The sequence below is a fragment of the Anomaloglossus baeobatrachus genome, chromosome 5, assembly GCF_048569485.1.
Source record: "Anomaloglossus baeobatrachus isolate aAnoBae1 chromosome 5, aAnoBae1.hap1, whole genome shotgun sequence".
In the NCBI taxonomy this organism is placed as follows: Eukaryota; Metazoa; Chordata; class Amphibia; order Anura; family Aromobatidae; genus Anomaloglossus; species Anomaloglossus baeobatrachus.
This window is the reverse complement of record NC_134357.1, coordinates 348,102,183-348,128,250: the sequence shown is the minus strand read 5'-3', so window position 1 is coordinate 348,128,250 and position 26,068 is coordinate 348,102,183. Positions and strand designations below refer to the sequence as shown.

The window sequence follows — 26,068 nt, the reverse complement described above, 5'->3', positions numbered from 1 at the left end:
GTATTTTTTGAATGTGCTTGATGCAAATCTAGCTGTGAAGTGTACAACTGGGGCACAAGTGCTGCCACTGAATGGGTGGGTGTGTGTGGGGCCCAATTTTTGGAAAAAAGGGAGACTCCGCTTGGAGTCACCTTGCGGTGTTTTACATGATTTTAGAAGGGTGTGCCATGCCTATATCTGTGTCTCGTCCTCTTTTTTCCTTGTTACGCTCTTTTGTTTTCGCATGAGAATTTGTTCTTGTCACTTTCCCATGTGTTTGTGTTGTGTTGTGAGTTGTTTGTCACCTTTTGGACACCTTTTGAGGGTGTTTTCTAGGTGTTTTTATGTGTTTGTGATTGCCTGCCATTGTTTCCTATGCGGTTCGGTTTGTCGAACGTTCGACAAACCGAACTCGAACGGGACCTCCGTTCGGCGAACCGACCTCGAGCCGAACCGCAACCGGTTCGCTCATCTCTACTTATTAGTCTAGTCAAGCTGGTCAAATGCTTGGAAAGGCTCAACTCAAGCTATACGTATAATGGAAGTCAATGATCGGGCAGTTTGGCTCTCGGCTCCCATACTGCCAGACATAAACAGCATTTCTGGAGGAAGGGCAGGGTTTTGTTATCCTTCTTCTTCTCTTTTTTTTTTTTTTTTTTTTTTTTTTTTTTATTTTGAGGGGAGAGGGGGGGGGGGGAGAAATACGACATCCAAAAACATTGTTTGGAGGGAGGTGGGGTGCTGGCTTACATCATTCAGTGAAGCGACCTGTGCTTTTGTGGTCCGTTTCATGAACTGCACATCAAGCACCTGCGATACTCAGCCGAGTACCCAAATTTGCCATTGCTTGATAGAGTACCGAGCAGTGCCGATTGCCTATCATTTATACATTTATAATATTAACCAATACCTCAAATAAGAATTGTAGTATAGTTCCCCAGATATAACCATGTCTCTTACCTCATGTGCAGGGCATTGCAGCTTAGGTATCCATGGTTACGACCGAGCAACTAACTCACTATATGAGTGGAAGTAACTATGCATACCTAATCTGCAGTGGCCTGCACATGAGGTTAGGGACATGGCCATATCAGGAGAAATATGCTATATTTAGGCTCTATGCACACGATGCGTATTTGCGTGCAGTTACGCTGCGTATTGCACTGCAGCGCATGCGTCCCCAGCACAATCTATGAAGATTGTGCATAATCCATGCGCACGTTGCGTTTTAGAACTCAGCGATTTGCATGCTGCCAAATCACTGCGTTCTAAAAAGCAACATGTCACTTCTTTTGTGCGTTCTGGATGCTTTCTCCACTCTATGGGAGAGGCAGCATCCAGAGCGCACAAATTCTGCATCAATTCTGCAGTTGGCAAACTTTCAGAACGCAGCTTTTCAGCTGCGTTCTGAGACGCACATGCAGTGAATTGCAGAACGCACACGTGGGCAAATACCCTTATAATAAAGGATATTTGCTAATATTATTACACCTGCTACGTATTGGGATCGGATCTTGGAGATGGGAATACCCCTGTTTAAGGCAGAAAGACCCACAAGCAATAACTGAAGTCAGCTGCCGTAAAAGGCCGGCAAAGCATCACAAAGGATGCTTTTGGTGACGTCCTTGTTTCCAGACTTCAGGCACTCATTGCCTGCGAAGGGTTCTCTACAAAGTGTTAAAGATAAACATTGTATTTATTGTAAAGTTAATTTGTCCAATTACTTTTGAGCCCCTGAAATGAGGAGGCTTTGTAGAAAAAGGGTTGTAATTCCTAATCATTTCACTGGATATTTTTAGTTCAAATTAAGTTTTTTATTATAGTTTTACACAAAAAGTAACATCAACATTGCAAATCAATTTATCAGTATACGGAGTAATCACATTGAGAAGGCATGTAATTACAAAAAGATGAGTCTAATTTATATCCCAACAGTTAACAACATAAAATAAACATCTCCTCCGTGGAAGCTCAGGAGGTTTTAAGATGGTAAGTATGCTAGTAAGATCTGAGTAAGAAAAGGAGTAGGCAGGGGAAAATTAAACAAGGACTTGAGAGAAGGATCACGAAGGATCACAGATTAAGCAAGTGGGAACAAACATAAGGGAAGTCCGAGGGGAAAAAAAATGCTTAATCCAGCCTGCGCGAGCCCCCCAAACAGGGATGGACCAGTTCCTGCTCATCTTAGTACCCCTCGGCTAGCCATGAGTCTCTATCAGGCGAATCCCTGAACAAGATCCATGGGGTCCATAGGTCTAGGACTCTCACTAATGTTTCCGTGGTCTCTGATCAGTTCCTCCAATCTAAACATGTCATTCAATTCTTCACAGGATATTTTTGTTCATCCTCTTTAATTAAAACTGAAAGTCTATTCTATTACATCTCAGCTGTTTCATTTTAAATAAAACATGTAGAGCCCAAATAACGAAGATTCAGTCACTGTCCAAATATAGAATATATGTGTATAGTATATGTGTATAGTATATGTGTATAGTATATGTGTATAGTATATGTGTATAGTATATGTGTATAGTATATGTGTAAAAAAAAATTTTTTGTATTTTTCAAACACATTCTACATTTCTTTGTCGCTCCATTGGGAGACCCAGACAATTGGGTGTATAGCTTCTGCCTCCGGAGGCCACACAAAGTATTACACTTTAAAAAGTGTAACCCCTCCCCTCTGCCTATACACCCTCCCGTGGATCACGGGCTCCTCAGTTTTATGCTTTGTGTGGAAGGAGGCACACATCCACTCATGCATTCTCATATTAGTTATGTCGGATGGAAGAAAAGAGGGCCCCCACGGGGCCCCCGGCATGTTCCCTTCTCACCCCACTACGTCGGCGGTGTTGTTAAGGTTGAGGTACCCATTGCGGGTACAAAGGCCGGAGCCTCATGCCGTCTCCTTCACCATCCCTTAGCGGCTCTGGGAGAAGTGGGATCCTGAGCGGTCATCCATTTACTGGGACCGTGCTCCCTCCGCAGCCCCTGTGGGAATCTGCCGGACCGGAGTCTATTCAACCTCAGGGACCGGGCCCTGCATCTCAAAGGTACTCTGTGTCCCCATTGGGGACTGTGCAGGGAGCGCACCTTCTTCCCGGACACTGCGGCAGCTGCTGAATTGAGAAGGCCGGCGGACTTCCGCGCCGACTGTGCCTGCTTGTCGGGCGTGGCCTCAAATTTAGTCCCCGGCTTCATCGCGGCCTAGTCGCAAAAATCCCACCCCCGGGCCTGCCTGTCAGGGGTAAGGGCGGGACTGCCGACCTGACGTCGGATGTGAGGGCTGGTGCATCCTGCATGTTTCCTCCCCCCTCACTGATCACTGTGGGGACCCCAGATTCCCGCACTTTCCTGGCGCCGCCCACGGCTCCACTCCTCCCCTGAGAGCTCCGGCAGCCATTTTTTGGCATTCTGCCGGTGGAGGATTCTCAGTGAAGAGCTCTGCAGCTCCGGGGGACCTAAGGCAGGGAATCTGGAGGACACACACACTCCGCTTATTAGCGGTCGGTAAGCCACACCGGTCACCCGGTGCTGGTCCCCCTAGGGTGCCGGAATAGATACGTATTTATATATATATTTCTGTTCGGTCGGGCTGTATACCCTTTTTTGCCCATATACCCTCAGTGATCATTCTCCTAGGAGACAACAGCATGTCGTCCACAAGGAGCAAAGCTGTTAAGGCACAGGGGTTTTTTGCGGCCTGCACCTCTTGTGGGGCTATGTTACCTGTGGGTTCCACCTACCCTCACTGTGAGCAATGCTCGACCCCTGTTTCGCTTGCTCAGCCGGAGCCTCGGTCACTAGTGGGCCCCTCGGCTCAGGTAGACCCCCCTGCTCCCCCTGTCCAGGCGGCAGGGACAGAGTTCGCCTCTTTTGCTGAGAAACTCTCTGAGTCACTTTCACAATCCATGGCTCAGTCTATGGACAAATGGTCTGCCAAGCTGCTAGAAGCTTTGCAGTCCAGACCGGTCCTTACACAGGCCCCGGCCCCTGTTGGATCGTCGCCCCCAGGCCCCTCTCGGTCCGCGCCGCAGCGCGCTCCCAGGTTGGGCCCTAGGTCTCACGTGGAGGACTCCTGCCCGGACCACAGTCCTATACAGGCTAAGCGGGCTCGCTGGGAATCTTCCCCGACTTCTTCACGCTGCTCGGGTTCCCAGCTTGAGGACTCTCTGGAGGACGAGGCGGACGTCGCAGCTCAGGGCTCTGACCCTGACGTCGCCCTTAACCTTGATACACCTGAAGGGGACGCCTTAGTGAATGATCTTATCTCGTCCATCAACCAGGTGTTGGATCTCTCTCCCCCGCCTCCTACTGTAGAGGGGTCGGTGTCTCAGCAGGAGAAACGCCAGTTTAGGTTCCCCAAACGTACACGTAGTGCGTTTTTCGATCACTCTAACTTCAGAGACGCTGTCCAGAAGCCCAGAGCGGTTCCGTACAAGCGCTTTACTAAGCGCCTCACTGACACGCGTTACCCCTTCCCCGCTGAAGTCGTTAAGGGTTGGGCTCAATGTCCCAAGGTGGATCCTCCAGTCTCTAGATTGGCGGCTAGATCCGTGGTATCGGTTGCAGATGACTCATCGCTAAAGGATGCCACTGACAGGCAGATAGAGCTCCTGGTGAAGTCGATCTGAGGCCACGGGCGCGTCTTTTGCCCCGGCCTTTGCAGCCGTGTGGGCACTCCAAGCTATCTCAGCTTGTCTGGCTGAGATTAATGCTGTCACACGCAATTCTGCTCCACAAGTTGCGTCTTTGACTTCTCAAGCGTCAGCTTTTTCTTCCTACGCCATGAACGCAGTCCTAGACTCTGCTAGCCGTACAGCTGTGGCATCCGCTAACTCTGTGGCAGTCCGCAGGGCCATGTGGCTGCGCGAATGGAAGGCAGACTCGGCCTCCAAGAGGTTCTTAACCGGTTTGCCGTTTTCTGGCGACCGCTTGTTTGGCGAACGATTGGATGAGATTATTAAGGAATCCAAGGGAAAGGACTCCTCCTTACCCCAGTCCAAACCTAAGAGACCTCAGCAACGGAAAATACAATTGAGGTTTCGGTCCTTTCGTCCCTCCGCCAAGCCCCAATCCTCTTCGTCCAGCAGGCCGGAGAAAGGCCAGAGGAACTCCTATGCGTGGCGGTCCAAGTCACGCCCCCAAAAGGCCGCAGGAGGCACTGCCTCCAAGGCGGCCTCCTCCTGACTCTCGGCATCCCCTAGCCGCATCCTCGGTCGGTGGCAGGCTCTCCCGCTTTGGAGACGCCTGGTGGCCACATGTTCAAGACCGATGGGTGAGAGACATTCTGTCTCACGGTTACCGGATAGAGTTCAGCTCTCGTCCTGCGGCTCGTTTCTTCAGAACCTCTCCGCCCCCCGCTCAGGCCGACGCACTTTTTCAGGCAGTGGACGCTCTGAAGACAGAAGGAGTTGTGATCCCCGTTCCCCTTCAGGAACGTGGTCGCGGCTTTTACTCCATCTTGTTCGTGGTGCCAAAAAAGGACTGATCATTCCGTCCCGTTCTGGACCTCAAGCTACTCAACAGACATGTGAGAACCAGACTGTTTCGGATGGAATCTCTCCGATCGGTCATCGCCTCGATGTCACAAGGAGACTTCCTAGCATCGATCGACATCAAGGATGCTTATCTCCACGTGCCGATCGCACCCGAACATCAACGCTTCTTGCGTTTCGCCATCGGGGACGAACACCTTCAGTTCGTGGCATTGCCTTTCGGCCTGGCGACAGCCCCACGGGTTTTCACCAAAGTCATGGCATCCGTTGTGTCGGTCCTACACTCTCAGGGCCACTCGGTGATTCCCTACTGAGACGATCTCCTAGTCAGGGCCCCTTCTCGGGTGGCGTGTCAACACAGCCTTACCGTCGCTCTGGCGACTCTCCAGCAGTTCGGGTGGATCATCAACTTCCCGAAATCCAAGTTGACACCGACCCAATCACTGACTTACCTCGGGATGGAGTTTCATACAGTCAGCGGTAGTCCAAGCTACCGCGGGACAAACAGCTTTCTCTGCAGGCAGGGGTGCAATCACTTCTTCGGGGTCAGTCACACCCCTTAAGGCGCCTCATGCACTTCCTGGGGAAGATGGTGGCAGCAATGGAGGCAGTGCCGTTCGCGCAATTTCATCTGCGGCCACTCCAATGGGACATTCTCCGCAAATGGGACAGGAAGTCGGCTTCCTCGACAGGAACGTCTCTTTTCCCTTGCAACCAAGACGTCACTTCAGTGGTGGCTCCTTCCCAATTCTCTATCGCAGGGAAAATCCTTCCTACCCCCAACCTGGGCTGTGGTCACCACGGACGCGAGCCTGTCAGGGTGGGGAGCGGTTTTTCTCCACCACACAGGGCTCAGGGAACCTGGACTCCGATAGAGTCTTCACTTCAGATCAATGTTCTGGAGATAAGGGCAGTGTATCTAGCCCTATTGGCTTTCCATCAGTGGCTGGAGGGCAGGCAGATCCGTATCCAGTCGGACAACGCCACTGCCGTCGCATACATCAACCACCAAGGCGGCACTCGCAGTCGTCAAGCCTTCCAGGAAGTCCGGCGGATTCTGCAGTGGGTGGAAGCCACAGCCTCCACCATCTCCGCAGTTCACATCCCGGGCGTAGAAAACTGGGAAGCAGATTTTCTCAGTCGTCAGGGCATGGATGCGGGGGAATGGTCTCTGCACCCAGAAGTGTTTTGAGAGATCTGTCGCCGCTGGGGAACGGCGGACGTCGATCTCATGGCGTCACGGCACAACAACAAAGGTCCCGGCATTCATGGCACGGTCTCAGGATCACAGAGCTCTGGCGGCGGACGCGTTAGTTCAGGATTGGTCGCAGTTTCGACTGCCTTATGTGTTTCCTCCTCTGGCGATGCTGCCCAGAGTGTTACGCAAGATCAGGTCCGACTGCCGTCGCGCCATTCTCGTCGCTCCAGACTGGCCGAGGCGGTCGTGGTACCCGGATCTGTGGCATCTTGCGGTGGGGTCAACCGTGGGCGCTTCCAGACCGCCCAGACTTGCTGTCACAAGGCCCGTTTTTCCATCTGAATTCCGTGGCCCTCAACCTGACTGTGTGGCCATTGAGTCCTGGCTCCTAGCGTCTTCAGGGTTATCTCAGGATGTCATAGCCACCATGAGACAGGCCAGGAAGCCAACGTCCGCCAAGATCTATTACAGGTCTTGGCAAATCTTCTTATCCTGGTGCTCTGATAACGGTTTTCTTCCATGGCCGTTTGCCTTACCCACTTTTCTTTCATTCCTTCAATCCGGAATGGACAAGGGTTTGTCACTCGGCTCTCTCAAGGGCCAAGTATCTGCGCTCTCCGTATTTTTTCAAAAGCGCCTAGCCAGGCTTCCGCAGGTCCGCACGTTCCTGCAGGGAGTTTGCCACATAGTCCCACCTTACAAGCGTCCGCTGGAACCTTGGGATCTTAACAGGGTACTAACGGCTCTTCAGAAACCACCTCTCGAGCCGCTGCGGGATGTCTCTTTATCACGTCTTTCGCAGAAGGTGGCCTTTCTAGTGGCAGTTACATCACTCCGGAGAGTGTCTGAGCTGGCAGCGCTGTCATGCAAAGCCCCCTTCCTGGTGTTTCACCAGGATAAGGTGGTTCTGCGTCCGGTCCCGGATTTTCTCCCTAAGGTGGTATCTCCTTTTCATCTCAATCAGGATATCTCCTTGCCTTCATTTTGCCCTAATCGAATTCACCAATGTGAAAAGGATTTGCACTCTTTGGATCTGGTGAGAGCACTCCGACTCTACGTGTCTCGCACGGCGCCCCTGCGTCGTTCAGATGCGCTCTTTGTCCTTGTCGCTGGCCAGCGTAAGGGTTCGCAGGCTTCCAAGTCAACCTTGGCTCGATGGATCAAGGAACCGATTCTCGAAGCCTACCGTTCTTCTGGGCTTCCGCTTCCTTCAGGGCTGAAAGCCCATTCTACCAGAGCCGTGGGTGCGTCCTGGGCATTGCGGCACCGGGCTACGGCTCAGCAGGTGTGTCAGGCAGCTACGTGGTCTAGTCTGCACACTTTCACGAAGCACTATCAAGTGCATACCTATGCTTCGGCAGACGCCAGTCTAGGTAGGCGAGTCCTTCAGGCGACGGTTGCCCTCCTGTAAGAGGGGGCCGTTTCGGCTCTTTTTATTGAGGTATTCTTTTACCCACCCAGGGACTGCTTTTGGACGTCCCAATTGTCTGGGTCTCCCAATGGAGCGACAAAGAAGGGAATTTTGTTTACTTACCGTAAATTCCTTTTCTTCTAGCTCCTATTGGGAGACCCAGCACCCGCCCCTGTCCCCTTCGGGCTGGTTGTTCTTTTGTGTACACATGTTGTTCATGTTGAATTGTTCTTTTGGTTCATGGTTTTCAGTTCTTCGAACATCCTTCGGATTGAATTTACCCTAGACCAATTTATAAGTTTTCTCCTTCCTGCTTTTGCACCAAAACTGAGGAGCCCGTGATCCACGGGAGGGTGTATAGGCAGAGGGGAGGGGTTACACTTTTTAAAGTTTAATACTTTGTGTGGCCTCCGGAGGCAGAAGCTATACACCCCAATTGTCTGGGTCTCCCAATAGGAGCTAGAAGAAAAGGAATTTACGGTAAGTAAACAAAATTCCCTTCTTCTATGTTTTTTAGCTTCTATGCAATCCCATGTGTTTATATTGTTACAATAAAGGGTAATCTGACCATAAAGGGATTATTTTTTTTTTTCTTCTTCTCATCAATTTTTACTTATCTTAAATCAAGATTATTTGTAAATTTCATTTTTACTGTAGTTACAGTAAATCAATAAAAACATATTTGGTGCCTTGGGGAAATGTGCAGGCAGTTTCATTTCTAAAATTTTTATTTTAAAAGCGGAATTACAACCAGGTAATGGGAATCTGCAGGCAGTTTCTTCCACTCATGAATAGCTATCCATGTGGAAGGACTGCAGCTGCCATAAGAGCCACTGGGTATAGGTCCTAATCCACTGCCCCTCAATGATGTCTCCTTAGGGATTCTGAAGAAAGACTTGGAGTCCACAAGACATCTGATAACCTGCTGATCAGTGAATGACAATCACTGAGTACTAACTGAGCATTTAAGTTACACTCCCAGCAATCGTCAAATTGACACCCATCCTGTGGATAGGTGGTAATTTGCCAAGTTGGTAAAACCCCTTTAATCCTTTATTGAAGTGTCTTAAAGTAGGTTTTCTGGACCAGATAATCAATTGAACGAGCTACCCATCGTATATTATTCTTTTATTAAATTTTTTGGCTTGTGTTAAATGCATTTACTGGAGCAGCTGTCTAAGAGGACTTTTCCCTTGTTGATACTATTTTGGGGTTATTATGACTATATGAAAAATCCAGATGTATATTTCAATATATTGCCCAAACTTTCCTGCAATTTGAGTAACAATCAGTCCTTATCTACAGTTAGGGATAAAGTAAAAGAGAAGTTTAAAGAACTGTTGAGCCTTAAATCAAAGAAGAAGAAAAAGAAGAAGAAAAGAACAAAGTCGGGTAATTACAAATTTAATTTAATTTAATTTACTTTACAGTTCAGTTAGGGACCATTTGACATGCATTTTTAGGTTGAATATAGACACCAGCCCATTGCGTTCAACCTATAGCCGAACATGTTGATCCATAGGAAGCTAAAAACCTCATGGGGCACATGCTAATATGAGGTGTTTTATTTATACACTAGATTCTTTTATTTCTTGCAAATAGCAGAAGTGACTCCAATATAGAAAAATAAGATCACTTTTCTTTCCCCCAAAAATAGTTATTGGGTGACACTTAACGGCTGTCATTTCAGTACCCATAGGGCTTGTAAGCGAACATCCTAATTCCACATAATAGCCAAGATAATTGAGAGGGGGGGATTAAATAGTTTCTCTGATTAAATTTAATAAAATAAATACAAATTTAATTATATATATATATATATATATCCGACAGAATGCACTACAGAAATCCCACCTTTTTGAGAGATAGATAGATGATATCTATCTCTCTCTCTATCTCTCTCTCTCTCTCTCTCTATATATATATATATATATATATATATATATATATATATATATATATCTCTATCTATCTCAAAAAGTTAGGATTTCTGTAGTGCATTCTGTCGATATTTTAAAGATGGCATGCTGTTGGACGTGCTGGGTGAAGTCTAAGACGTGCACTAAAACTGTCAGGCTGACTGAGACGTATGTAGATGATTTCTTCTATAGGGACTAATAAATGCAGTACAAAGTAGAAAAAAGTTTAATATAAAAGTTCAAATCGCGCCCCTTTTACCATATTAAAAATGAAGAACTAAAAATAAATTTGGTATTGCTGCATTCTTAAAAGTGTGATCTGTCAAAATTATAAAATAAATAAATTCAGTCGGCAAACAGCATAACAAGAAAAAAAAATGAAAACGCCAGAATTGCAGTTTTTCGACCGCTGCAGCAATAGAAAATGTAATCCCATAGTGATCAGGTCATCTTGTATACCCCAAAATAATATCAATAAAAACATCAGCTTGAGACAGAAAAAACAAGGCCTCACACTCCCAGATGCTAAAAATGTAAAACTTTATGGCTCTCGGAATGTCACGACACGAGAATTTTATATATATTTTTTTTTTTTCTACACTTAAAAAATATATGTTTTGGTAGCTACAGAATTGTACTGACCGAGATAATCATACTGCCAGGTCAGTTTTTATAGTTTTATTGTAAAATAAACTCTGGAAATAAAATAAAAAAAATAGACTTTCACTTTTTTTGCTATTTTGCCACACTTGTAATGGAAAGAGGGGGAAAAAATGTTTGCATCCCATGATAAAATGGATGGTGTCCTTCAAAGTACAAACCATCCCCATAAAATACAAGCACTCATATGGCTGTATCGAAGGAAAAATTTAAGTTATGGCTCCTTAGAATAAGGGGAGGAGGAGAAAAACGAAATCTAAAAATCGCCCTGCCCTTAAGAGGTTAAATTACCATTTCGGCATCTGAGGTTTGTTTTTTTGTTTTTTTTGTTGTTTTCTATACAGTTCTGCATTTGTTCGTTAGCCATCAGTAATGCATGCTCAGTGTGTGCATTAACCAGTCGCCATCTTCTGCCATTTTACATTGTTACTCCAGTCCCTCCAACCCCATATTGTTGTCTCAGCTTGTCGAATCATACATTGGACCTTTTACTTACGCTCTTAACCCCTTCACGACCGCGGGCAGTAAAATTACGTCCTATTTTAACGTGACTTAACGACCAGGGACGTAATTTTACTGCCTAAACTTCATTTGATTGCCGTGGCCATAGCAACGGCTTTCAAATGATGTCCCCTGCTGTTTCTTACAGCAGGGGACCTTTGCTTGACCCTAGGGGGGGCGGCATCGCCACCCCCTATCGACGATCGATGTGATTGGCTGTTCAAATCTGAACCGCCAACCACATCGATCGCACTAATTTCGGCAAAAATAATGCCCGAATTAGTGCGATCCTGTGAGATCCAGCTATGAGATGCCGCAGCTGCTGCAGCATATCATAGGTGGACCTCAAACATGCCGCCCCCAGCCCCTGCAGCACTGATTGGAGCGATCGTGCTATGACGCGCAATCGCTCCAATCAGTGTGCAGTGGGGCGGTGTGATTTGCCGGTGGCCGTCCTCCCCAGGCCTGTGCTGGCCTGCGAGCCCTCCCCCAACATGTCTGCAGCGTGCAGTGGGCTGGTACTTGTGGTACCACGCCACCGCCGCTGCTGGCCGCCGCCGCCTGCCGCCCGGCCCTAGCTGTCACCGCTGCTGCACGTGAGTACTGTGCTCACTTTGCAGCCAGCCCGTGCGCGCTCCCGTGGTGCCCCCTGCGCGCTCCCCGTGGTGCCCCTGCGCGCTGCCATGGTAGCCCCTGCCGTGCCCCCCCCGCGATCTGCTCCCCCCAACCCCCCCCCCCCCCCCCCCCCGACATCCCGATCTGCTCCCCCCGCGATCTGACTGCCTCCCCCATTATCTCTGTTCTGCAGCTCCCTCTCCGGTCTCCCCCTCTGCTCTACCCCCTCCCCCTCTGCTTCCCCCCCCCCTCTCTGCTCTCACTCCCCCCCCCTCTCCCCCTCTGCTCTCCCCCGACGTCCTCTTACCTGTCTTCACCGGCCTGATCACATCTGCGTCCATCGCTGGGTCCTTCCTGGGCATTCTGCTGATCTGCCTGCTGCTCCTGTAAAGCTGTCCATCTCTCTGCCATCTGTTCCTCTGCAGCTCTTCTGGTCAGAGATCCTCCTGCTAGTCCTCTGGGTACTGTGAGTATAACTTTTTTTTTTTTTTTCCGTATCCCCTGTCCATTTTTACACCTCATCTGTCCGTGCGTCCCGCCAAGCGCTGATCAGGGATGCAGATAACGGATCGGCATCCCTGCTCAATTTTTGGCGTGACTTTTTTTTTTTTTTCCGTATCCCCGACGCTTTTTGTATCGCATCCGTCCGTGCGTCCCGCCAAGCGCTGAACAGGGATGCAGATAACGGATCGGCATCCCTGCTCAATTTTTGGCGTGACTTTTTTTTCCGTATCCCCGACGCTTTTTGTATCGCATCCGTCTGTGCGTCCCGCCAAGCGCTGATCAGGGATGCAGATAACGGATCGGCATCCCTGCTCAATTTTTGGCGTGACTTTTTTTTTTCCGTATCCCCGACGCTTTTTGTATCACATCCATCCGTGCGTCCCGCCAAGCGCTGATCAGGGATGCACATAACGGATCGGCATCCATGGTCAATTTTTGGCGTGACTTTTTTTTTTCCGTATCCCCGACACTTTTTGTATCACATCCGTCCGTGCGTCCCGCCGAGCGCTGATCAGGGATGCACATAACGGATCGGCATCCATGGTCAATTTTTGGCGTGACTTTTTTCCATATTTGCGACGCTTTTTGTATCGCATCCGTCCGTGCGTCCCACCAAGCGCTGATCAGGGATGCACATAACGGATCTGCATCCATGGTCAATTTTTGGCGTGACTTTTTTTTTTTTTACGTATCCCCGACGCTTTTTTTTATCGCATCCGACCGTGCGTCCTGCAGCGGCCGATCAGTGCACTGCGTCTGTGCGTTTGAAAAGTCAAATGGCGCTCCTTCTCTTCTGAGCCCCGCCATGCGCTCAAACAATTACTTTCCACCACATATGAGGTATCTGCGTACTCAGGAGAAAATGCACAATACATTTTATGGTGCATTTTTTCCTGTTACCCTTGTGAAAAAAAAAGCTACCTAGTTGAAGCAACCGTTTTGTGGTAAAAAAAAAAAATTTTCTTTTCACGGCTCAACGCTATAAACTTCTGTGAAGCCCCCAGGTGTTCAAAGTGCACATCAAACATCTAGAAAAATTATTTGAGGGCTCTAGTTTCCAAAATGGTGTCACTTGTGGGGGAGCTCCACTGTTTAGGCACCATAGGGGGTCTCCAAACGTGACATGGCGTCCGCTAATGATTCAAACCAATTTTGCTGTCAAATGGCGCTCCTTCTCTTCTGAGCCCCGCCATGCGCCCAAACAATTACTTTCCACCACATATGAGGTATCTGCGTACTCAGGAGAAATTGCACAATACATTTTATGGTGCATTTTTTCCTGTTACCCTTGTGAAAAAAAAAGCTACCTAGTTGAAGCAACTGTTTTGTGGTAAAAAAAAAACAATTTTCTTTTCACGGCTCAACGCTATAAACTTCTGTGAAGCCCCCAGGTGTTCAAAGTGCACATCAAACATCTAGAAAAATTATTTGAGGGCTCTAGTTTCCAAAATGGTGTCACTTGTGGGGGAGCTCCACTGTTTAGGCACCATAGGGGGTCTCCAAACGTGACATGGCGTCCGCTAATGATTCCAACCAATTTTGCTGTCAAATGGCGCTCCTTCTCTTCTGAGCCCCGCCATGCGCCCAAACAATTACTTTCCACCACATATGAGGTATCTGCGTACTCAGGAGAAAATGCACAATACATTTTATGGTGCATTTTTTCCTGATAGCCTTGTGAAAAAAAAAAGCTACCTAGTTGAAGCAACCGTTTTGTGGTAAAAAAAATTTTTTTTCTTTTCACGGCTCAACGCTATAAACTTCTGTGAAGCCCCCAAGTGTTCAAAGTGCTCACCAAACATCTAGAAAAATTATTTGAGGGCTCTAGTTTCCAAAATGGGGTGACTTGTGGGGGAGCTCCATTGTTTAGGCACCTCAGGGGGTCTTCATACCCCACATGGCGTCCGCTAATGAGTGCAGCTAATTTTGCATTCAAAAATTCAAATGGCGCTCCTTGCCTTCCGAGCACTGCCGTGTGTCCAAAGATTTGATTTCCACCACATATGAGGTATCTGCGTATTCAGGAGAAAATGCACAATACATTTTATGGTGCATTTTTTCCTGTTACCCTTGTGAAAAAAAAAGCTACCTAGTTGAAGCAACCGTTTTGTTGTAAAAAAAATTTTTTTTCTTTTCACGGCTCAACGCTATAAACTTCTGTGAAGCCCCCAGGTGTTCAAAGTGCTCATCAAACATCTAGAACAATTATTTGAGGGCTCTAGTTTCCAAAATGGGGTCACTTGTGGGGGAGCTCCATTGTTTAGGCACCTCAGGGGGTCTTCAAACCCGACATGGCGTCCGCTAACAGGTGCAGCTAATTTTGCACTCAAAAATTCAAATGGCGCTCCTTGCCTTCCGAGCACTGCTGTGTGTCCAAACATTTGATTTCCACCACATATGAGGTATCTGCGTACTCAGGAGAAAATGCACAATACATTTTATGGTGCATTTTTTCCTGTTACCCTTGTGAAAAAAAAAGCTACCTAGTTGAAGCAACCGTTTTGTGGTAAAAAAAATTTTTTTTATTTTCACGGCTCAACGCTATAAACTTATGTGAAGCCCCCAGGGGTTCAAAGTGCTCACCAAACATCTAGAAAAATTATTTGAGGGCTCTAGTTTCCAAAATGGGGTCACTTGTGGGGGAGCTCCATTGGTTAGGCACCTCAGGGGGTCTTCAAACCCGACATGGCGTCTGCTAATGAGTGCAGCTAATTTTGCGTTCAAAAATTCAAATGGCGCTCCTTCCCTTCCGAGCTCTGCCGTGCGCCCAAACAATTGATTTTTACCACATATGGGGTATCAGCGTACTCAGGAGAACATGCACAATAAATTGTATTGTGTACTTTCTCTTTTCTCCCTTGTAAAAATGAAAATTTTATGGCTAAAGTAACATTTTTGTGTTAAAAAGTAAAATTTTCATTTTTTCCTTCCACATTGCTTTGGTTCCTGTGAAGCACCTAAAGGGTTAATAAACTTATTGGATGTGGTTTTGAGCAGTGTGAGGGGTGAAGTTTTTAGAATGGGGTCACTTTTGGGTATTTTCTGTCACCTAGGCCTCTCAAAGTCACCTCAAATGTAATGTGGTCCCTAAAAAAATTATTTTGTAAATTTTGTTGGAAAAATGAGAATTTGCTGATGACCTTTGACCCCTTCTAACTTCCTAACGGAAAAAAAATTTGTTTCGAAAATTGCGCTGATGTAAAGTACACAAGTGGGAAATGTTATTTAGTAACTATTTTGTGTGACATATCTCACAGATTTATGGGCATAAATTTTCAAAGTTTGAAAATTGCGAAATTTTCAAAATTTTCGCCAAATTTCCTAAATTTTCACAAATAAACGCAAAAAATATCGGCCTAAATTTACCACTGACATGAAGCACAATATGTCACGAAAAAACAATCTCAGAATCGCCAGGATCCGTTGAAGCGTTCCAGAGTTATAACCTGTCAAAGTGACACTGGTCAGAATTGCAAAAAATGGCCCGGTCATTAGGGTGTTTTAGTGGCCGGGGGTGAAGGGGTTAATGTAAGTTTGAGAGCCTCGTTCTCGGTTTTGTTTTTTTATGTAATGAGTGACTTCTGGTCACACGCATATGGTATAGTCGGCCAGCTAGCCACAAGTGTGGTCACGTAGCCCAGGAGAGGGACTGGAGCGGCCCCAAGAATGGCAGAAGACTGTTATCTGTAGGTATTTTAATGCACACTCAGAGCATACTTTATTGATGGGTAACAAATGGTGAATTAAAAATAAAGTGTTGGAGTGATACTTTAATATATTTTTCTGAATTCAAGAACAAAATCATAATGTATTTTTATTATTATTAATAATAATAATTAATAATAATATCTTCCATTTAAAATAAAGCCAGTACCAATATTCTGGAGTTGTTTGCAAATGAAGCTTGGATTCATTATAATTCTTACCATCAAACCTAATGGACAGAGCCTAAATGCTTCACCGCCTGTCACTAGAAGGTCTTGCGTCTGTTGTGCCCACTTCATGTCCTTCACGCTTACCTACATGACTTGTTCATTGTTAGTCATAAGCCATTTTAATAATGTGCTATTTCCCACTCCTCTGTCGTTACTTCAGAGCAATCTGGCAGTGAAGAAAATGTGGATATTTCAAAGGAGCAGTCACCCAAAAAAATAAACCCCAAGATTGATGCAGACTATAAAATTTCTTGTTCCATAAAAACCACTGAACAAGTAAAGCGAAGAGAAACAACCAGGCTGAGTGGTAAGTGACTATGGCTTGGATAATAAATAAGGCTGCATTCACACTGCCAATTTTTGCCATGATTTCAGAAATAGAATTAAAAATCATGATGCGTTTTTTTGTTTTGGTTATTTTTTACGTGTGAATTCATTACACAGGAGACCCAGGAACTGAGGGTTGGCTGCTGCCCCCAGAAGGCGGACAAGGATACACAAAACAAGTTGTCTGCTTCCCGCTGGTTACACCAATCTAAAGGCCCCTTTACACAGACTTTCTAGCGATCCCGACCAGGCCGGGATTGCTGGAAAGTCTGTAAACTGTCTCTGGTGAGCTGTCAAACAGGCAGTTCTGGCCAACGACGCAGCAGCGATACGGACCTGCAGAACGACCTCGCTGGTCGTTGGGAGACGTGTCACACAACATCTGTTTGACGACTCACACCTATGTTAGGGGCGTGGTGTTTGGCGCTTGAAGCCACCTAGGTGTCCTTTTTACACGCCCTCCTCAGCTCCGATTGGTGATCGCTAGTGCGTTCTTATTGGCGACCCCGAGCTTGAAAAGATTAGCAAAAGTCGTGCTTGTATATCCTTTGTTCCTGAGCTTCTGTTGCTTAGTGGATCTTTTGTAGAGTTCTCTGTGCGGCGACTCCACACTGGTTTATCTATACAGCATCAATACAGCTTCAATCAAATGATGCTTACCATATAGGCTTTATAGTATTTCAGACTGGAGAACTCTCTAATGATCTGCAAACCAGCACGCTCAGGAACAAGGTAGCTTTGAAACAAAGGACGGAAGCGCTAAAGTTGCCGCCTTTTTCAGTGAAAGCCGCCCAATCAGAACGCAACAGTGACCATCAATCAGAGGTAAGGGGGCGGGAAAGGGAACGCTATAGCACGCCTACGGGCTGGGTTCTAAGTCGCTAACAATGTCGTTGTAACTGTGTCAAACACACCGATGCATGCTGCGCAGCAGGAAACAAAGGACCAAAAAATGTTCCTGAACGATTTGTAGCGATCAGCGACCTCACAGCGGGGGCCAGGTCGCTGATGCGTGACACATACTGCAATGTTGCTGGGTAGGTCGCTATTACGTCACAAAACCGGTGACCTTAAAGCCATATCGCTAGCGATGTTGCATTGTGTAAAGGGGCTGTAACACCAGTTTACCCTTGTGTCCTGTAGACAATGGAATGTCCAGATCACAGTGGGACACTCTGATACCAAGAACAGTGCTGAAAGAGTCACAATGTCTCCCCTCTAATCTGAAAGGCAGGACCATATTACCTGTTCTAACAGGCTTTCAGGTGATTGGTCCTTGTTTTCTCTCCTACCTGCGTGACCCCAAAGCATGGTGTGCAGCAGGGAGTGTAGTCGGAGCAGCCAACCTTCAGGACAGGCAAGTATTTCTCCTGCTCACGTGCCGCACTCCTCTAGCCTGTACCCATGGCTCAGTTTTGCCCGTCTGACCAACCCAGGTACAGCCATTCTGTCCACCAATTTGCCTCCGTTCCACTCATCTCTCCTAGCGATGCTGACCGTCTGCTAATTTAGAGCCTGGCTCCATTGCGGCCTCATCGCCAGCTCCACTCCTTCTTTGGTCTGATCAGCAGCAGCCCCAGCTGGCTTCACTCTTTTCTGCCTCCAGTCCACTTCTTCCAACAGATTGTCTCTCCACCTTTTATTTTCCATCTTCATTCAGGATCTGGTAGGCTTCTATTTGGCTCATGCACTGACCCTCGTCTTCCCCTCTACCCTGGCATTGATTACTTCCTTCTCTCCTATCATGTCTGACTCTAGAGAGGAGTGTATAGGTCTGTCTCTTGCCACTTTGTGTGTGTGTGCTGGAGTTCATTCTCTACTGCAGCCACAGACTGCTCAGGAACATCAGTTCACTCAGGAAGGTGCTGTACCCTCTCCTAAATAGGCCATTGCCATGTCTTAGTCAGTTATGGAGCTAACCAGAGTTTCTTTTTCTTTGGTTACCATCAAGAGTGCCTGCCCCTTTCCACGACCACCACCCATGGAACTCTAACCACTTCCCTTTTAGTGAGTCAGAGATTTCCAGTATGCCACATCATGTAAACTGTGACAGCCCCTTCCTTCAGTTCCAGTAGGTGGATGTAGCTTGCGTTAGAGGAGACAACTTGTTTTATGAATATACGTACCGTATATACACTTTGTGTCAACCTTCTGCAGCCATTAGCCAATGCCCATGGTTCCTTTTGTGCCTCAATGAAAGCTAAAAGAAAAAGATTTTACAGCAAGTACCAAAAATCCGTTTTATATTCCGTGAAATGGTCAGGACATGGTTATAAATTTATTTTTTGGTTTGAATAGATGAGGAAACACTAAGTGATTCATGCACAGAAAGTCTGCTTTGGAGCGATGAGGACGATTACAATGAAGAAATTGACGTCACAATTGCAGATGAAGATCTGGAGGATGAGGACGCTGAGTGTGAAATAGTTCGATGCATGTGTGAGGTGCAAGAAGAAAATGACTTCATGATTCAGGTAGATTTTGAGGATGCGGTTCAGATGGTTCTCCTTGCATATATTTTTGTTAATACCTTGGCATACGTGTGCGGAATTCACAGATGTGTTGTCACATATTAGGCTAAACCTAGATGGTTTCTTATCCTATTTTATATAGAATCCTTTTCTATTAGGTCTTTCATTCCTTAGGTTCCAATATTGGGTCTTGCTAGAGGAAGCACTGCATTTTTATTTTTTTTTAGCTCCAAATTTGTCTACCATCGGTAATACCTCAATGTGGGAAATTGTGGTGCAGTTTTTCGTTTATTGATTTGGATCTAGATACAGCACAAATACAAAATTTAAGGGAAAATATCAATATGGTAAGAGTTCTATAGGGGCATGCAGGTCATAGAAAGTTGGATAAAATGATACATTGATATCTGCAATTCAATGTCATTCAGAGATATAAATGTTTTCTTTATATGTAAAAGCTGTATGATTATTGGTTTGGACACCGATCTGCATGAGATTTTGCTTCCAGAACTAACTTTAAATGAAATGGGGTGTTTCCAGTGTGAGATATGTAATGACACAGTTTTGTGTCATAATCACACACCGCTGTAGAGCAGATCGGAACCTTGTCTCATTACAAATATTTGCTGCAGCACTGATCTTCCCATAGGGTTGAGAGCTCTGCTGCAGAGCTGTGCCTGATTATAAGTAACACAGTACAGCAGAGCTGAACTTTGTCTCATTACTCATTACAAACACAGCATGCACATGTGCAGTTGAACTCTTGGGTTGATTTTTCTGGAACAAGACATTGGATTGCAGATATCAAAGTATCATTTTAATCCTCTTTCTATGACCTGCATGCCTATATAAAGTGAATAGAAGGGTTGATCCCACTGACAGATTCCCTTTTAAGGCAGTGGTCTACCTTCTTGAAATTATACCAGCTCACCTTAGATTCCTGTATTTTCCCACCAATAATCCCCCAATTGATTTGCAACTTTTGCAGAGTGTTGAAAAAAAGACTATACAGTGCAACCTTGGATTACGAGCATAATTGGTTCCAAGAGTGTGCTCTTGAGGCCGCTTTACACGCTGCAACATCGCTAGCGATGCCGCTAGCGATCGCACCTACCCCCGTCGTTTGTGCGTCATGGGCAAATCGCTGCCCATGGCGAAAAATATCGCTAGGACGCGTCAAACGGACTTACCTTCCTAATGACGTCGCTGTGGGCGGCGAACAACCTTTTTTTTTTTTTTTTTTTTTTTTTTTAAGGGGACGGTTCATGCGGCGTCACAGCGACATCAATCAGCGGGCCACCAATAGAAGCGGAGAGCAGCCGCATTCATGTCACTCCCACCTCGTTGCCGGACGACGCTGTTGTTCGTCGTTCCCGGGGTGTCACACACAGCGATGTGTGCTGCCTCATGAATGACGAACAACCTGCGTCCAGCTTGAGCAACGATATTTTGAAAATGAACGACGTGTCAACGATTTGGTGAGTATTTCTGATCGTTAGCTGTCGCTTGTAGGTGTCACACGCAACGACATCGCTAACTAAGCCGGATGTGCGTCACGAATTCCGTGACCCCAACAATATCTCGTTAGCGATGTCGTTGTGTGTAAAGCAGCCTTTAAACCAAGTTACTCTTATATCAAAGCAAATTTTCCTTTAGGAAATAACGGAAACACAGACAATTTGTTCCACAACCCAAAATATTTACTGTATTTATACAAACTTATTACAGTAACACAAAATATGCTGTATTCATATAAAATTACAGTACACTAATACAAAATATTGTAGTAACAGATATATAAAACAAATTATACTGCACATTAGCTTACAATAGAATTGTTGCTGTGCAGGAGGTGAACTATGGGGAGAATAACTGATGTATAAATATGACAACCTATAGTATATTCTAGTACAATACAAAAAAAACACACCCAAAATATATTGTCCTCACAACAAGGGCAGAACTAAGCCAAATGTGGGGCAGGAATACTGCACAGGCAATTAGATTAGAGTACAAACAATAGCAGAAAGTCCAATACTGTATCCACAAATGCAAATTGATACACCTGCTATATAGTATGTACTGTACAGTATTTACAGTATACAGTACATATGGACAGAAAGTTGCCTTCAGAGCGGGTCACATGGTGAAAGAACAGAACCAGACGTGTGCACGGTGAGTATTTTGCTCTTATTGCAAATCATTGCTCTTAAACAAAGTTACAAATTTGTAAAAAAGCTTTGCTTGTCTTGCAAAACGCTCTCAAACCAAGTTACTCTTAATCCAAGGTTCCCACTGTATTACTAAAGATAAAAACCTGAATTGACATTCTACTCTTCACAAGCAATCTTATAGGTTGGGGCTAGAGTTTTCAACTCCTTCTCTTCCATAAATTTGGACAGTGTGAAGAATGTCTATGCTGGCAGCATGGAGTTTGTATGGGATTATTAGAAGACACCGTACCTGAAAAATACACTTGCTATGTCTGCCAGGATCCGCCAGGTACGTGGTTTTTGTTGTGTTTTGATTTTTGTTTGATTTTTTTTAAATTTTTTTATTAAAGTTTACATTGAACCCTTTATCAACATCCATCATACTTATTTGGCGTGCCAGTATGGGAGTTCGTCATTCTATGCACCCATTGGCGCACTTATAGCAATGCATTAACGCCCTGCAATCACGTCATAACAGCCGTGGGCCAAGCTTCCAGGGAGACTGTGTGATTTTTACTCTATAAAAAGGAAAATAACCAGACTTCAGCTTACCATAGGCAACTGCGCACCAGGACTTGCAGGTGCTCGTAGTAATCCAGGCCGGCCAGGCTGGTATATAGCTGAGAAGGAGTGAAGAGTGGACCCAGCACTACCATCCAGTATATTAAAATATCAAAAACGTATTAGATATTTAAAATCCAACGGATCCAAAACATGAGAGAAAACGCATTATGGCACCTTATGCGTTTCGGACAATAAGTAAAAACAAGTCCTTCACCTATGATTAAGGATTTTTACTCTCTGCAGCAATATTGCGTTATTTCTGTACGTAGTACAAGCGATCAGACGATTGCAGGTTCAAGTCCCCTAAAGAAACTAATACAGTGAAAATTAAAAAGAATCTGAAGCAAATTTTAAAAAAATAAACAGAAGATCATATCCGTTTTGTTTTTTTATCCTGATGCAATTTTCCAAATTCTGATTTATTTTTTATTTTTAACACTAAAATAATAAAAAAAAAATATGGACAATTTGGTATCACCGTAATCATACTGATGGGTCAGTCATATTACCAGGTAATTTTTAACACACAATGTACGCCGTATAAACAATTACCAAAAAACAATGTCCGAATTGGTTTCAAAATTGTATCACACTTGCCATTAATTTTACCACATTGTGTACTGGAAAATAGTATGTACAGGCACTTTAGTGCTGAGTAAATCCTTGCCTTTCTTATACAAATCTGTTTTGCCGTTTGAGAAATCCTTAGTTTGAAATTGTATAAATTGTATGCGAATGACACTGTTCTACATATTTTCCAAAGTTGTCAGGTCCAGTTATGAAATGAGCCATTTGTTAATGATTTTGACCGACTGAATTCAAATCTGACGATGAACATTTTTACCTGCCTCTTGTTTCTATATCTGATTTTTATTTATATATACCGTATTTTTCACTTTATAAGACGCACTTTTGTTCCCCCAATTTTGGACGTGTTCCATCAATAGGAGACGTGCCAGCAATAGGGGACTTGTGCCATCAATGGGGGACATGTGGAATCACTGGGGGATGTGTGCCAGCACAAGGGGGCTATATTCAAAATAAGGGGGCCATATACAGATTAAGGGGCTAATTTTAGGATGGGGGGGCTATGAGGGACATATGCCCTTTATGATTTGTTAGATGGACACTGGCATTATAAGACTGACCCCATTTAACATAAAAAAGTCTTTTCCTTCACCAAATTTGGGGGCGCGTCTTATAATCAGGTGCGTCTTATAAAGCTATATATATATATATATATATATATATATATATATATATATATATATATATATATATATATATATATATATATATATATATATATATATATATATATATATATATATATATATATATATATATATATATAATATAATTTTCCTGATATTTGTTTAAAGGAAACTTTAAAATGTTTCAAACACCTAAAACATGTCTAATTACTTCTGCGAATTATAAACAGTCTGATCATCTTACTAGTGTCTAACAATAATCTGCAAGCATTGATAGTCCATTTTCCTTTTTTTTTTTTTCCCTCCCTAACCTCAATATCTTGGTGAATTCTCACTGTTCTCATTGCTCACTGCTCCCCACTTTGGTGGGAAAAAAAAAGTCTAGGAGCAAATGTAAGAAATTCATCTTTAAGGACATGTTACAGCCAAGATACTTAAGTCTTGATGAGATTTTCCTCCAACTCTTCATAGTTATCTGTTCTTGAGTTCCCAAAAAAACTAGTTGCCAGTAACTCGAATGCTATCCATGCAGCCTTTTCCTTGCCCTGCAACAAACAGAGCAACTCCTCATCTTGAAGAAGCTTACGAATCGGCGGTCAAATAAAGCTCCCTTCTTTTTATCTTTGCTTCACTCAACCTTGGAAATTTATCAGTGAGATATATGACTGTTTTTGCAATTCATCCATTGCTTTTACAAAGTTCATTAGGCCAAACTTGAGGCCAAACTAGTGGTCAACAACTGCCGGATGCAGGACTTTTTTTTTTTTTTTTTTCTCCTGGCTCTTTCACGACTGTCCCACTCACATAGAATACAGCAGAACTTTGCATATCCCAAAGACCAAGTAAGAGGGCAACCACCTTTTTAAGTCACCACAGAGGGGCAACAAATGGTCAGAGTTCAGGCACCTCAGCAGCTGCTTCATGTTGTCATAGGTTTCTTTCATGTGAACTGCATAACCAACTGGAATAAAAAGTAGCATATTGCCATTATTCAGCAAAACCACTTCTAGGCTTGTTTTGGACGAATCGAAGAAGAGCCTCCATTCTCTGGAATATGTCTCCTCTTCAGAGCTTCCTTTAAACTGTTGATGTGGCCTGCCACAAGATCAACCTTCATAAAGAAGTATTGGACGAGATCTTTATGGTTGCAGAACAAACAAATCCGAACATCGCCCGCTAGGTTCCAGACTACAGCAGGGGAATCGCCAAAGAGCTCAGAATTATTCTTGGGCAGATTCAAATCTCTAAGATCATTCAGTTCACTTTGTGATATGTGTGGTTCATTTGAAGTTGCCGACAGAAAGTCTGGGTCATTTGACGAAGATGTTTCATGATGCGAATTTCTCTCTTCTTCCTCACTTGACTCAACTGAAAATGTTTCTAGTGCTTTTGGAAGCGGCAGTTCTTGTGTATTTGATACAGTTCATATTGCAGATGAATGTTTGTATACTGTAAAGTCCACTTTTTCTTCCTTGCAACTTTTTTCCAAATTTGGGTATTACCATCTGGAAATGGGAATTGGTAGTGTGATCGATTTGGCTCTCTCCAGATCATTGGGACTGCAAAATAAGTGCCTCTTCCCATGTAACCAGTGGGTAAGATGTGATGCACATCTATTGTAGCATATGTGTGGAGCCCTACTCTTGTCCTGATCTCCTATTTGCACCCAAAATACAGGTTGTAGGCGGCTTTCCTTATGGTAGTAAAGTTTCACCTTTGTAACGCAAAAGTGATTTTTCTCTGCGTCTGTAGCAAAATCTATCTGCTTTCTTAATGCAAGATTGTGGCATAACTCAAAAAAACAAATGTCAATATGCTAAGAATTTTAAAACTGTATACTTTTACACAGAGAGCATTTTGTAAAAGTAGAGGATGCAATTGTAATTAGGATTAAGTCATAGAAGCTGAGTTGGCGTTTTTTGATTTGGTCACCTAAAAGAATACTGAAGGCTCAATAGAATAACTAAACTAGCAAAGTAAGGATTTACTCAGCATTACGACACTTTTACATAAATGTCAGTAGTTTGGAGTATAAAATTCTGGTGAACGGTTTTGTTAAGCAGATTGATACTATTTTGTGTGCTCCTTAGTCTAAGAAAACCCTTGCCACTGATTTGTGAGGACTGCAGCTTTTTAGCATTTTTCCCATCGGCAAAACAAAGCTGTCTTGGGATTGGAAATGACCTACATTTTTTCAGTGTGCATGTATGCGACTGTTAGACACTGAAAGAGCATCACAGAAAATTGACAATATACAGACCTTTCCATATCAATACATTGGGGGACACGGGTAACAATGTGTTACTTTTTAGGTTTTCCTTGTTATGTTAGTAAGCTTTTTCCATTTTTGTTTTTCAGATTCTTTCTTGGGGCAACATGGTGTAATCGTTCGCCCTGTCTTCCCACCTAAGAGACTGAGAGAACAGGTTTTTTTTTTTTCTGATCCACATTGTACCTTCTTTGATCTGCAAGGCAGATCCCAACCTTCCTAACCCATCAAGAGTTTCTCGGGGTGGCCGTGACTGATTGTCCTTGCCACCCCAGCACTCTGGCCCAGGCCAGATGTTGCCAGAAGGAAGACGAAGGAGGACTCCTCTCTGACGCCACCGGTGTTAAGAGTACCTCCCTTTTCCAGCCGAATCCCAAGCATCCTTTCCCCAGGAGATGTTCTGTCAGGTTTCGTTCCTTTCTGAGATTTTCTTCCCCTTGGACCTACTCCTGACTAGACTATTCTCTAGGCCATCAGGAAAAAAGGCCATCCTGGCGTCCTCGGGGCTCCCAAGTTATCTAAGTCTAACAGGCTCTCTTCTGCATAATCGGTCACCCCACCTAGGAATCCTCTCAGGGTGGGTGGCCGCCTTTTTTTTTTTTTCCCTCACAATATGTGGCTCTCTGTAGTCGACGATGCCTGGGAGATTCTAACCACTGGTTACAAAATAGAATTTTCTGCTGTGCCCCTTTAATGCTGCTTTGAGTCGTCGCCCCCCCCCCCCCCCCCCCTCCATAGTATTATCTCAGGTTCCCATATTCCATAAGGCCATGCCTTCCCTCCTCTGGGC

The 26,068-nt window shown here is 44.9% G+C and overlaps 1 protein-coding gene across 6 annotated transcripts in view; it reads left to right on the top strand.

Annotated features, from left to right (window-relative positions):
- PHF20 (PHD finger protein 20) overlaps nucleotides 1–26,068 on the top strand; it is a 188,686-nt gene that overhangs the window by 118,111 nt on the left and 44,507 nt on the right. For 5 of the 6 annotated variants that reach the window (XM_075349889.1, XM_075349890.1, XM_075349887.1 and 2 more), the window contains 4 exons: nucleotides 9,392–9,478; nucleotides 16,381–16,527; nucleotides 18,846–19,021; nucleotides 21,421–21,520. In XM_075349889.1, the coding sequence (XP_075206004.1) occupies nucleotides 9,392–9,478; nucleotides 16,381–16,527; nucleotides 18,846–19,021; nucleotides 21,421–21,520 (510 nt within the window). The remainder of the gene's footprint in view (nucleotides 1–9,391; nucleotides 9,479–16,380; nucleotides 16,528–18,845; nucleotides 19,022–21,420; nucleotides 21,521–26,068) is intronic. The other variant, XM_075349891.1, reaches the window with a different exon arrangement.